The 15,000-nt window shown below is 44.4% G+C and overlaps 1 protein-coding gene across 1 annotated transcript in view; it reads right to left on the bottom strand.

Moving 5' to 3' along the window:
- The window catches only part of shc1 (SHC (Src homology 2 domain containing) transforming protein 1), an 87,582-nt gene that overhangs the window by 1,067 nt on the left and 71,515 nt on the right, over positions 1-15,000 (bottom strand). The window contains 2 exon segments of the mRNA XM_080753146.1: positions 5,791-6,095; positions 11,986-12,105. Coding sequence (XP_080609272.1) covers positions 5,791-6,095; positions 11,986-12,105 — 425 coding nt within the window.

Below are 15,000 nucleotides of genomic sequence, written 5' to 3'. Positions count from 1 at the left end.
CCACCCCTACACCCCCACCCCTACACCCCCACCCGTTCACTCAGATCAGCCAACACAGGGATGCTGACAGAACCCTCGCTAAAAACCCCAGGACAAAAATCCACTTGTCCGAGACAGTTTGCCCTCCTGGCCCCCAAGCTGTGGAATAAACTCCCTGTCGCACTTAGAACAACGGACTCACTCGCTAGCTTTCACCGTGGACTGAAGACTCACCTTTTCAGACTCCCCCTAAAACCCTTAGCACTACTGGAAAATCAATGACCATACATGAAGCTAGTTAACATTTGTTTTTAGGTTTTTAGAACTTTGATTATATTGTGTTTTTTTTTCTAGATAGATATCCATTTGCATTTGTTATATTGCTGTTGATGTTCTGACATATAATCTTGTTTATTATTGTGATGTTTTGTATCTGCTTATTGTAAGTCGATTTGGATTAAAAGCGTCTGCTAAATGCCTAAACTGTAAACAGTAACACACTCGTGGGCCTTTTCCACCAGCAAAGAACCGCATCTGGTTCTTTCTCCAGCCTATGGGATGAACCAGAGGTTCTTTCTCCTGCCTATGGGATGAACCAGAGGTTCTTTCTCCTGCCTATGGGATGAACCAGAGGTTCTTTCTCCCGCCTATGGGATGAACCAGAGGTTCTTTCTCCAGCCTATGGGATGAACCAGAGGTTCTTTCTCCTGCCTATGGGATGAACCAGAGGTTCTTTCTCCAGCCTATGGGATGAACCAGAGGTTCTTTCTCCTGCCTATGGGATGAACCAGAGGTTCTTTCTCCTGCCTATGGGATGAACCAGAGGTGAGCTTTTCCACCAAGAACCGGAATTGGTTCCGAACCGTAAAAGTTGGTTCCGAACGGGAACCACAAAATCCTTGGTTCCTCTGGTTCAATCATGGTTCAGAATGAAGGGAATATCCGCACTCTCTTGAATTTCAGCGTTTCAAACTCAGTTTGAGTTTGAAACGCTGAGGAAGGCCAGTAGGCCGAAACGCGTCCGTTTCTCTAAATAGACTGCTGCTGCTGTGCATGCTTAAATAAATAAATAATTTTAAAAAGTCATCATTCAAGAGAGTGCGGATATTCCCTTCATTCTGAATTCTACTAGAATCTGCACCCAAAGAAACTACAGACCTCTCCACAAGACTCCAGCAGAGAGCGTGCCTTCTCCTAATGGTACTGAACCAGTTAGGAGTTCTATTGTTCTCAATCATGGTTCAATCTGGTGGAAACGCAAGCCGGTTCGCAAGAACCAACCAAGGTTCCAAGAAAGTTGAACCGGCACTGGTTCTGGAACCGGTTCTTTTGGTGTAAAAGACCCCTAAGAGAAAGAACTTTCTTGGAACCTTTTGGTTCATTCTTGCGAATGGTTCCAAACCCACCTTTACCGTTCGGAACCAAGCGGTGGAAAAGCTCACCTCTGGTTCATCCCATAGGCTGGAGAAAGAACCTCTGGTTCATCCCATAGGCTGGAGAAAGAACCTCTGGTTCATCCCATAGGTGGGAGAAAGAACCGGAAGCAGTTCTTGTGCTTTGTGCCAGCTATTTAGAAATAATCGTAACTATTTCAGTGCCAGCGTTTTCTGGTGATTTTACAATGCTTTCTAACGGCGATCATGCGCTCGTGCGTGTGTGTGTGTGTGTGTGTGTGTGTGTATGTATGTGTGTGTGTGTGTGTGTGTGTGTGTGTATGTGTGTGTGTGTGTGTGTGTGTGTGTGTGTGTGTGTGTGTGTGTGTGTGTGTGTATGTGTGTGTACGCTGCTCTGTCCTGCAGCACTATGGGTGTAGCGGCTCAGAGGGAGGCTCCCTGCCGTGTAGCTCTTCCCAGGCACCACTACACACTGTGTGAATGGGGCACATGTCTTTTTGCTTCAGTGCCATAGACTTAAAGGACAACTTTGTTTTTTTACAACAAGGGTTCATATTTTAGACTGTAATTAGGGAAAAGAAAAGGTGAGTGTTAAAATGTTTTCATTTGCTTCGTTCTATTGTTTTATTGTTTTATCACGTTTACCGTGCTAAAATGTGGGGCATGCGTACGCATGGGGGCATGCGTACAAGTGGCTAAATATGTCTTTTTAGACACAATAAGCCAGCAGTTTCTTTATTGCTATTTACAGTAACATTTTCCATCTTCAACCGCTTATCTGGAATCGGGTCGCGGGGGTAACAGTTCCAACTGAGACTTCCAGATTTCCTAGCCCCCATAAGTCACATCCAACCATGAAAGGTTGCGTTGTATCTTGGGAATGGGCTTATTCTGTGTAAAATGACATATTTAGCCACTTGTACGCATGCCCCCAACCACTGAAATAAGAATCTCTAAAACAATAGAAAGAAGTAAATGAAATCATTTTAACATTCATCTTTTATATTCTTTGATTACAATCTAAAATATGAACCCTTGTTGTAAAAAACTAAAGTTGTCCTTTAACACTCGACGGTGGGATTTGTAATCCCGACTTTATTCAGGATTACAAATCACCCTGTGTGTTCAGTAAATGTATCAATATTGCATTGTAGAAATGTAAAGTCTGGAATTCAACATTTTCTTGAGTAAAAGTAAAAAATCAAACCTTGGTTCGAAGTGAAGCGGTGAATCTTTATTCTGTGTGTTCTAGAGCTATACTTTCTATGTGCTTTAGTTCTATATTTTCTATGAATTCTTAATGAATTAATGATTTTGTCTGGAGGGCCAAATTGTCATGTGAAGCTTGACCAATCCTTAATTCTGCATGCACGGGACATGTACGGGGACATGTACGGGACAGACATTCTCACTCCTTGGAAGCGGCTTTCACCGCTTCAACAAGTACCAAGAGTAGGAAGTAGTCGTTATGCAGGATGTCCTGTTTGACATGTTCAAATGTATAAAGATCAGCTCTTTTCAAATGGCTGAAAGGTATGTAGGGCTGAGGTGGATATGTCCTTATGTGGACATAACTAAATTGTCCAAAAGTGTGTATACGTGCGTGTACGTGTACGTGTGCGTGTGTGTGTGTGTGTGTGTGTGTGTGTGTGTGTGTTTGGGCATTAACGAAAAAGTCGACAAGTCGACTCAGTGACTTCATTACACAATTCGACTCCCACCAGAGAAAGTCGAGAGTCAAAGTAAAAATCTCACCCGTGCGAAGTGAGCGGTGCAAATATATTTAGGGAGATACATTGTGGACAATTTTCAAGCCTTGTTTTTCTTTAAATAATCAAATATGCTTTGTGTGTCTTCAATCAAATGGCCGTGATCAATCAATAGCTGTTCTAACCATGAATTAGCCGAATTCAACATGAGCAGTTTAGTATTCACAATCTCCAAGTCAGCATTTATCAGCATCGTCAAGCTAGCATTCACAATCACTAGGTTAATAATTAATATTCACAATATACATCATCAATATAAACCAATTCCATTCAATCATTTACATGATGTCATTTCTACATCACAATAGATGATATATAGGAAACATGATCAGACTTCCAACAATTAGGAAGTCTCCATAGTGAAATCATGGCACTTCATCTTTAAACCAGTATCGGTTTGAAATTTAGTGCACTGCTAACAGCCAGTTAGCCAGCAAGAGGAGCCTCGGGCAAAGTCTCTGCCAGAAAGAGACCAGAAGACAGGGGATGGGATAGACGGTGCGTGGCCTGCCTGGCGGAGGACTGTCAGCTTGGTCCCGAGATCTAACTAGGAGCTTTTGAGGGGTGGCTATTGGTCCGTGCACGTGCACTGCTGGCTCACCTGCTCCAAGGAACCTGACCCACAAAAGGCCACCCTGGCAAAGTTGGTACATACGCCAAATAACGGTTCTGCTGAGCTCGTGGCTCTCCAGAGGGACCAGGGTGAGGATGGCGAGGAGATTCTGTCCTTTGAGTTTCAGAAGATCCGCTACGTCTTCGACCGAGAGGAGAAGAAATGTTTCCTCCCGGTGGCGTTCCCCATCAGCCACCCAATGAGCCACTTCCAGGTGTGGCGTGGCTACCAGGAGGAGACAGACCTGAGAGCGGCAGAGAAGCGATACGGCACCAACCGCGCTGAGATGATGGTGCCTGATTTCCTGGAGCTCTTCAGGGAGAGAGCCACCGCCCCCTTCTTTGTGTTCCAGGTGTTCTGTGTGGGGCTGTGGTGTCTGGATGAGTACTGGTACTACAGTGTGTTCACACTCTTCATGCTGGTGGTGTTTGAGGCCTCGCTGGTCCAGCAGCAAATGAGGAACATGTCTGAGATCCGCCGCATGGACCATAAGGACCATAAGCTGGATTTTGCCATGTCTACATACCGGTACCTAAAGATTAGAATACATGAGGATAGTGCATTCTAATGACCCTGAAAGGTCATGTTCAGATACTTTGAAGACAAAGTCATTCGAAAAGACAAGTCTGGCATTTGGCAGAGTGTTATTTCTGTTGGGACGATATTTGATGTCTTCTTGCAAAATGATGGCTGAGAAGCCCAAGACCAAAGAGCATGAAGAGCAGCTGGAATGTCATGCACAGTTTCTATTGCTTTACTTGACAATGACAAAAGGATCTGTAGAGTTGCAGACAAATACTGGACTTGTTTGGTCGAGACTTTCCCACATCTGCTGTGGAGTGGTTCTAGACATTCTAGACATCTTGCAAACATTCTCTCTGTCACTCAGTGCTGACATCCGCAAGGATCTGCCAAACATGACATTATTATAGGTATCACCTTCATGATCACTGTCCCAGTTTAGCCAGAAGGCCGGCAAGATGAGAGACCGATTGTACAAAATTCAACAGTAGTTGCAGATCCAAAGAGGAGAAGGAGGTTCTACTGTATTTTCGCTCCCATGAAGTGTCCAGGATATGGGGTTGGTTAGGCGTGGTAAAGCTCGTACTTCGATCTACATGATAATCATAAGCTGTTTATTTATATTCTTTGAATTTCAAAATTGTCTTGAGCTGGATATCTCTATAATACATGAAAACAAACCACACTTTTAGACAGGGCCCTGTGATTAAAGCGCTCTGTCTAAAAGTGTGGTTTGTTTTCATGTAATATAGATAAATACATGACTCATACAATTGAGAAATTCAAAGAACGTCCTGACCTGACTCCTGTCCTGTCCCGATCTAATACAATTTTGAAATTCAAGGTTAGCACTGCTCAATAATTTTTTATGACGTATTTAGGCGGCCTAAACTCGTTCTAAATCAAGAGTTAACCAATCGGGTGCCTATGTGACTATGACATCATGGACAGATCAACAGAATCGAAGTGTTTCATTGGTCTAGCGGACTCATGTCATCATCATTTGTGACATCATGGTTTTGGTAAAAAAGAGGTCTATAGGAGCGGTTAGCACCACTCAAAAAAAAAAGCAAAAAGAAAAATACTTTCTAATAGCAGATCTATCGCGAGGCGTTGTGAGCATGTAGATCAGCTATTTTCACAGTTTCTGCCTCTATATATTTGACAATTTGGACAATGTTTAATTTGTCATTTTAGAGGTATTAACAAGTCCTTAAATTGTCACTTTAGAAATGTGCAGATACCCTCTATACACTTGGTTTGTTTACTGTTGAGTGAGAAAACAATGTTTCACATTAAGTTAATCATCTGGGGACCCCCCAAAATAATTGGGGGGCCGTGTGTGATGACGTCATCAAACGATAAAGTCGACTTCAACTCAACTTTTTACTGAGTTGAGTCGAAGATCACAAGTCGTTAATGCCCTAATGTGTGTGTGTGTGTGTGTGTGTGTGTGTGTGTGTGTGTGTGTGTGTGTGTACGTGCGTGTGTGTGTGTGTGTGTGCGTGCTCACCACGCCCTCGGGGTCGACCAGCAGCAGGTGTTTGGGCGTCCCCCCCTGCTGTCCTGTCAGGACGTACTGTCCTGGGGTGGTCCCCGACTCGCGGACCAGGAAGTCTCCGTCGCGGGCCAGCAGCCGCTCCGCCTGCCGCCGCGACAAGCTGCCGTGGAACCACAGCTCGCACTGCAGCTGCTCCACCAGAGGGGGCGCCGCCGAGACCGGCCCGCCCCCCGCCGAACCCCCAGAGGAGGAGGAGGAGACGACCGCCCCCGCCGAGGGGGAGGGGCCGGAGACGCCCAGCGCATCGTCAAACGGCTCTGAAGAGGGAAACAGGCTTTACTTGAAGGTCGGGTGACACGGCCAAAACAGCTAATTATGGCTATCAAATTAGCCAATTGTTTTAATGATGTCATGTACCCCCATTTTAAATTACCCAATCAAATTAATTTATTGTAGTTACTGTACTGAAAGTAGTACTTTCTGTACAGTAACTGAAATAAATTAATTTGATTGGGATAATATGGGGGGGAGGGGCGGAGTTGATTATCCATATCATTATCTTTTGAAACTGCTCCAACAAAAGCTGTCCGAGGTGTGTTTCCGACTTTCTAAACCAACTTTAAAACTATCAGTTCTAGGGGTAAAAATTATACAGCATTCGCTATAAAATCAGAAAAATAGCCGTAAGCTAACAACAACGCATCACGTTGTGCGCGGCACCGCACGACGGACAAAGTATACATTCACTACTAACGGATACGGCCCCGCCTCCTTTTCAGACTGTTTGGAGAAAGACCACGTGACCTACAGTAACATAATGTTAAAATTCTTTGAGTGTCATCCGGCCTTTAACCTACTGTACTACCTACGGTACAGAAGCACCGCTTGTGTGGGACAATGTGGGACTGGGACGGGTTAATAGCAATGTATTACTTAACTCATTTAATGCCACCCTTTCACCACTAGAGGGGGCCAAGTGTGCCACAGACAATCCCATAGAGATATGCTGGTATATGCAGAAGCCCTGCAGCCATGACTTGCCTAAACACTTTCCTTTGTGCATGTACAGGAAGAGGATGAAGTTAGCTTGAAGTTAGCTATTGGCTACCAAGCATTTTAAAAGCCTTATTTTCGTCAACTTAGCCATGATTAAACCTTGCACACCTCATGCATGGGAAAAAAACAGAGAAGAATGAGCTCTAAAAAATCCAATGCAATCCTGGATTGCATTGTTGTGGGTTTGTGCAGTTTGTTCACAGCTTTCAAACAAACAAATCCGATTGGAAATCCGTTCAGGCATTCTTGAGATAATAGCCATTATGTTTTACACTGTTGTGAGCTTGGAGGTCTGCTACCTGAGTTGTATGGGGGTTGTATGGGGGTTAAACATGCAAAATCGCGATTGAAATCATGTTCACTAGTTTTGATGGGGTCCAAAAAAAAAATTTCTAAAAAGAATTTTCAAAAAAAATTTTTTTTTTTTTTTTGAATCACGTGTATACACGTGATTGGCACTGTGGGATGCGCTAATATATCACGTGTATACACGTGATTGGCACAGAATGAGTTAAGTTGTGTGGGACAATGTGGGACTGGGACGGGTTAATAGCAATGTATTACTTAAGTTGTGTGGGACAATGTGGGACTGGGACGGGTTAATAGCAATGTATTACTTAAGTTGTGTGGGACAATGTGGGACTGGGACGGGTTAATAGCAATGTATTACTTAAGTTGTGTGGGACAATGTGGGACTGGGACGGGTTAATAGCAATGTATTACTTAAGTTGCCATTACGTTAGTGTTAGGGTTAAATACATGATGTGTGTCATGTTTAATTTGCCACTTGAATGGGTTACCCATAATGTTAACAGAGAAGAGGGGAAACGGCAGACACAGAACCTGTCGCTTTTCAGTGACATCACTGTCTTTTTTATGTCGCGTTTATGAGCGACGACTTTGAAGATCCCGACTTTTTCAACTACAGAGTGGATTCTCCAGGTTAGTATTAATCCAAAAATAACCTGCAAGACTCCGTTTGGAAGAAGCGAGTTGCGATCATTTTCCAAAAATGAACAGCCTGATTATACAGGAGAGACAAGCGTATCTGGGTATTGAAAACCTCAAGGGATGCGTCCATGACGTGTGTACCATGCGAACACCTAACCTTAAGATTTCCAATGCTAGCACTTTTGACTCACAGATGAAGTACATTAAAGTATATTGTAGGTAATGTATCAAGATGACAGATATGCCACTTTAAAAAGGCAAAATTAAACTCATGGGAAACTTTAAAATCGCTATGGCCTCAGTAGTCAACCACTGAAATTAAGATATTTCAAGATGCCTCTCATTGGGATTACATCGGCAGCTGCAGTGCACCGTTCTCCCTTACCCGAAGTGGGGCCGCTGTCACAATAGGGGGCGTGAATTTGTAGGAGCCCGTGTGTCTCTATTGGAGGAAAACCCGTCTCCTGCACCAAAACTGAAACTGCTTATTTTCTCCTCACAGGATACCCTCACTTCAGCTGAAGTCAAATATGGACCAAACACTCTTCAGTTGTGAATGCACTGTAAAGGGTGTTCAATAGCACCCATTTATTTAAAAAAACGAAAGAAGTTGAAACATGGATATGTCGTTGGCTGGTTTCTGACAACGACATCATAGTATCGATATGATAGTAGTAAATGATGTGACGGTCCCCTCTACTATGAGAGTTATAGGTGGTATGGTTATATGGCACTTTGGTATGGTTGGGTTATATGTATTTGCTTTGTTCTAATTTGGTGTTTCCCTTTGCTTCCCTCAGGACTTGGGGAGCAGCTGATTGATGGCCGTTAGACAGATTGTCAGGCACCTGGGCCCGGGTGCCAACGCCCTATAAAGCTCTGCTCCCCAGTCCTGTGGCAGATCCCCTCTTGCTTTCTCCCCCTGCACACCTCTCAACACTTTGGCTAACACATACGACACTACACAATCCATGCATCCATACAGCACTTCATTACTGACTCTACTGATTACACACCTCATCTGTTTAGTTATAGTTTGATTCTTTTGACTTTATTCTTTAATAAATATTATTTAAACTTTGTTTGACTGCGTCTCCCCCTTTTTTGTTGTGGTCTCTGGCACCCCTAGGCCAAGATCATAACAAGTGGGGGCTCGTCTCGTGCTAAACTTTGATTTTGATATGCAGTAAGTTTGGTGAATCAAGTGATTTGCCCGTCTGCATTTGTTTGGTAGTGCTGCGATGCAGTGGGTAGTCAATTGGCCAATTTGGGGCGTCGGTTATTCTTCATTTGGGAATCATTCCGGGGGTCCGGTGAGTACAGAAAGCACTGTTATGCTTTTTGGTCTGGACTTTAAGTTTGGGAGATGCAGTTAACGTTTTGGGTTAAATTTAATGAGTTGTTGGTTAAAGTTTGATTAAAATATTTGCTTAACTGTTCTGCCGCCGTTGACGGTGAGGACTGTCATTGAAAGGGTTAATACCATGGCGCCGTTGACGGTGAGGACTGTGAATCTTACTGTATATACAGTAAAGATATTATTACTTACTTAATGTCGCTCCGGTCCCGCTCGCATCGGTAATGTCGGCGATTTGTTTACAACGCACGTTGGGCGTGCACGCGAAGTGAAGCTCCTCAATGTTAAGTCAATGGAGAGTCCCATAAAGAAACTTCATTTAAACAAAATAGCCATTTTGAGACATTTTGCAGCAGATCTAAATGTAAACAAGGCACAAGGCAGGGCGCAGCCATCTTCATCTTCTTGTCCCACACTGTCATGTGACTAGATGACGTAATCGTTGCCGTCAAGTGATAATCCAAAAAAACAAAAACAACCCCCTTCCAGCCCTTCAAAATAATAGCGGAGGCCTATGGAGGAAACCACGTGGCACCGAGGCACCAAGCAACCTTCAGATTAAGAGGCACTAATTGTGTTAAGTTATAGTATTTGGTTAAGTTAGTATAGTGGGGAGGATTTTTCCTGGTTTTCGGCTGTTAAGTTAAAGGGTTCTTGGCTGGTTGTGTATTTTGTATGCAAGTTTGGTTTGCCAGCTGGGGGACTGTTAAAGTTCACATTAGCCAGGATGGTTACTCTAGAGGACAGCTGGGGGACTGTTAAAGTTCACATTAGCCAGGATGGTTACTCTAGAGGCCAGCTGGGGGACTGTTAAAGTTCACATTAGCCAGGATGGTTACTCTAGAGGCCAGCTGGGGGACTGTTAAAGTTCACATTAGCCAGGATGGTTACTCTAGAGGACAGCTGGGGGACTGTTAAAGTTCACATTAGCCAGGATGGTTACTCTAGAGGACAGCTGGGGGACTGTTAAAGTTCACATTAGCCAGGATGGTTACTCTAGAGGACAGCTGGGGGACTGTTAAAGTTCACATTAGCCAGGATGGTTACTCTAGAGCAGGGGTCCTCAACCTTTTCTGGCCGCGACCCCCAAAATAATCACATTTTGACTCGCGACCCCCGGCCCTTACGGACCACGCCCCCCCCCCCGCCGCACCGCGCCGCATTGTGAGATTGTAGATCAGCTGTTTTCACTGCTACTACGCTACTTCTAAAGCGTTATGCAGAGAAAACAACACTGACATGTGATATGAATAATGACGCATTTATTTTCTTATTGCAGCATTAATTATGTTCTTAACGTTTTTAGCCACATGAAACTGTCCAGCAATAACATAAAAAAGGGAGAAACAATATATAATGTAACTGGATCTGACAGCTGCATTAATTATGCTCGTAACGTTACATGAAACCGTCCAGCAATAAAAGAAAAAAAAAGGGAGAAACAATATATAATTGAACTGGATCTGAGTGACTGACTTGCGGAAACAATCAGTCAAACCTCTCAGATGAGAGATGATATCTCCGTTTATGATGTCTCTATTTATGTCATAATTATCCATGAAATCCTCAAGCTCTGGAAACATGTCAATATTACCCTCATTGACTCGCGTTGCCCAGCGTTCCAGCTTCCTCTGAAACCCAGCGATCTTATCAGAAATATTGAGAATGTTATTGTTTGAGCCTTGGAGCGACAGGTTTAATGTGTTGAGTTTATCAAATATTCCTGCCAAGTATGCCAGGGCACTAGAGGTCTTCACGGGTCCAATTCTAACTACCCGAACCCAAAAGGACCCGGGGAAAATGGAACCGGACCCATATGGCCCCGTCTATAATTTGGAATTTGAGAACCGTTACCCGATCAGCCCCGAAACGTGACAGACCCGGTCCGAACGGCCCCGCCTGTTATTAGAAAAATTAGATCCGATACCCGAGCAGAACGAGAGTTCTGAGACCCGAACCTGTGGCCCCGAAATGAAAGAATGCCAACGTTATTATATTAAGAGTTGTATGAGACGTGACGTCTTTCTTACCTAAACGTCGCCATGGTAATGGTTGCAGCTGTTGCTGTCAGCGGTGCTGTCTCTCGTCACAACATGATCTTTTCCCAGACCAGTAAGTCAATCAATGCGGACAGTTTGTAAATACAAATAAATCCATGTTTTCTTTAGTCTATTCCTTCTTCTTTGGCTAGCCAATGCTAATGTTATCATTTTCTGTCGCATGTGTTGTTCATTATATCCTTCTGCTTTGAGTTTCCAATTATGCTTTGCAGAGCATGACAACACGCAATGACAACTCCATTGTAAACCGTTAACCAAAACGTTACGTTAATATCAACAATCTTTTATAATAATATAATAACAATCCAACTGCCCCATGCAGTGTCGACTTGTGACTGAGTGAGTTCTAAACAACTTGTCACAAACAAAGCATCAGATTACATGCTGCATCGTTTAGTGCCATCTTGTGGCGTGATGTATTTAGTGCAGTTGATGCATTCTTTCATTCAATCTCGGCCTGTCTCGGCTCCACTCGGGTAACAGGAGATACCCGGGGAACCGCCAGATTTACCAAGAAATCTGGCGACCCCCCGAAATTTTTTGGCGACCCCCCTGGGGGTCGCGACCCACAGGTTGAGAACCACTACTCTAGAGGACAGCTGGGGGACTGTTAAAGTTCACATTAGCCAGGATGGTTACTCTAGAGGAGTTCATAGACTCTCTCTCAGAGGAGCTTATAGGTAGTATAGGCTATTTTTGTTAAACAGGTTCATCATAGTATCGATGTGATAGTAAATGTGATAATAGACGATCTACGACCGTCACAATGTGTCGTTAACTCACTCATGTCAAAAGCATCTCTGTGAGTGTTCCCATTGGCTGCAGCTGCTGGGGGGCGGGGCTTGTCCACGTTGACATATGATGGGTCGTCAAAGAGTTCCCGCCCACCTTCCTTGGCTCCCACTGGGACAAAATAAAATATATAAATATTATAATTTATGACATCACTGAGAAGAGAACTGGGAGAGAGAGTCCAACAGAGATGGAGGGAGAGAGAGAGAGAGAGAGTGAGTGAGCAAGAGAGATTCAGAGAGAGAGAGAGAGAGAGAGAGAGAGAGAGAGAGAGAGAGAGAGAGAGAGAGAGAGAGAGAGAGAGAGAGGCGTAAATGGCGTTTCTATAAAACCTCTTAATGCGCATTAAGGGTTATTCGCTTAATTTGTTTTTATGGAAACACTTCAAAATTCGAATAAACTTTAATTATTCCCAAAAACTTTTATCCGCTTGGAGGAGGTGGATTTTGAGGCTTTATCGAATAAACTAAATGCGCATTTGTGAATGGAAACGGGTCAGACAATAAATGTGAATAAATTATGACGTTCTGGGTCCATATCGTCCTCCAACTTAACACTTTCCCCTGCCGCTTAACGTCCATTGTATAGCGCTTATAGCCCACAAAACAAACCGGTTGTTTGTTACACACGGAGTGACACGGACCGTGTGTAAATTCCTCCCGTTTTCACCGCCCGGAGCCAAGCCATCCATGGCTAACCCTTCCTCATCACACAGTGTTGCGTGCCAAAAGTGGCCGATCTACAAGCTCACAGCAGCTTGCATCCGCGTCTCCGCGTCGCGGTGTGAGCTTGCAGATCGGCCACCTTCCAGAGGACGCTGAAACTTGCAGGATGTGCACTGTGCAGCGATCGAGTCACAGCAGTCAGACGTGCAGTTCTCACATTTCGGTTCAGTCTGAAAAAATCTGCCCGATCAACCCATGCAACCGTCGCTAATTAGAATAACACCTACAAATGGAATCAGGCTAAATTCTCTTTGTCTTAATGCACATTTATGATAATTCGCTTCCTATTTTCGAATAAGCTTATGGAAACATGGCTACTGATATGAGGGAAATAAAGAAGGAGGGAGGAAGTGGAGGGAGAGAAAGAAAGAAAGAGAGAATGAAAGAGTGAGGGAGTGAGAAAGGACTTTCATGAACTCTGTTGACTATGGAAGCAGTACCACCAGAGGACACTAGAGGTCCCTAGAGGTCTATTGTAGATCAGTATTATAGTGCACAGCAGCACAGCTCAGTGCAGAGTCCATCTAGGCCTGCTTGGACAAATCCTTTTCTGTTTTGAGGGGCAGTAGGCCTACAGTACATACAGTAGGCCTACAGTACATACAGTAGGCTTACAGTACATACAGTAGGCCTACAGTACATACAATAGGCTTACAGTACATACAGTAGGCCTACAGTACATACAGTAGGCCTACAGTACATACAGTAGGCCTACAGTACATACAGTAGGCCTACTGTACGTACTGTAGGCCTACTGTACGTACTGTAGGCCTACAGCACATACAGTAGGCCTACAGCACATACAGTAGGCCTACAGTACATACAGTAGGCCTACAGTACATACAGTAGGCCTACAGTACATACAGGACTTTCTTTCTTTTAAAGGACATGCTGAAAAAAGGTCATGTCAGGTTAAAAGTGATTAAAATATTAAAAAAGGGTTTAGAATTTGCCTCTGCATTGAGAAATGAGTGCGCACCAAATCACTGACAAAGTAAATCCAAAAATGAGTAATGACTTTTTTGTATATTTGTAGATATTGCAATAAAAATGTATGGTTGACACAACATTCCAAGGCACATGTGGACCGTTTGAGAAGTGGACTGATGGAATGTGTGGTGGCAAGCCTTTAGCTTTATCCTTTACCTTCTCCTTCCAACCCTCAGTTCAGGAACCAGTAAGACTCCCTAATCGGGAGAAAAGCGACCGTCATGTCGCAGCGTGATTTGAGAGCAACATGTGCAGGAGCAGTGTCCAAAAAAGTGTCTGAAGAAATCGGCCTGATGGTGGCGCTATATGGGATAGATCCATGTTGATGACATGAGTGTAGACATTGTGTACCGATTTGGATGATTTTAGGGCAAAATCTGTAGGAGCAGTGTCCAAAAATGTGTTTTGCAAGAATTGGCCTCATGGTGACACTAGAAGAGGGTCATGAGAGAATTGATGGAGTGTGTGTGCAAATAATTTGGCATGGATTGGGGCAACGGTTGCAGAGATCTGAGCAGGGCAAAAGTGTCACGTGTGACGTGTGAGAGACTGACAGACTGATGGACAGCTGGTCGAGGTTTTGACAGGAATAATAATATAATAATGTCCATGGATGGCACAGAATGTTGTCCTTGAAAGAACGAAGCTCCTCTCTTGTGTTTTGGATGGTTGCTCCCCGCGCATCGCATCGTACGGCATCGCATCGCACCGCACCGCATCGTACGGCACCGCACCGCACCGCATCGCATCGTACGGCATCGCACCGCACCGCATCGCATCGTACGGCATCGCACCGCATCGCATCGTACGGCATCGCACCGCACCGCATCGCATCGTACGGCATCGCACCGCACCGCACCGCACCGCATCGCATCGTACGGCATCGCACCGCACCGCACCGCATCGCATCGTACGGCATCGCATCGCACCGCACCGCACCGCATCGCATCGCACCGCACCGCATCGCGCCGCATCGCATCGCATCGCATCGTATCACATCGCACGCCAAAAGCCCGTCTTCAGACTGTGTGGACTCCTACCGCGGTCTGGTTCCATGGAAAACCACCTGAAAACAAGGCCCAAATCCAGGGTCTTGTTTCTATCGCGCTGTGAGTTCCGCAGTCGCATCTCCACATTTTTCACACTTTTAGAGCATATCTGTAGTGATAATATGGCCATACCTAACAATAGATGCCAAAAAAGTGAAAAAATCCTGTTTGAGATTTATATCAAGACAATTACAGCCCTAAGTCCTGCCCCTAGACAAAATGTGATGCGTGATGACGATTAA

Source organism: Nannobrachium achirus (genome assembly GCF_963921795.1).
Source record: "Nannobrachium achirus genome assembly, chromosome: 2".
NCBI lineage: Eukaryota > Metazoa > Chordata > Actinopteri > Myctophiformes > Myctophidae > Nannobrachium > Nannobrachium achirus.
Note: the sequence above shows the minus strand (reverse complement) of the source record. Positions and strands in the feature narration are given on the sequence as shown.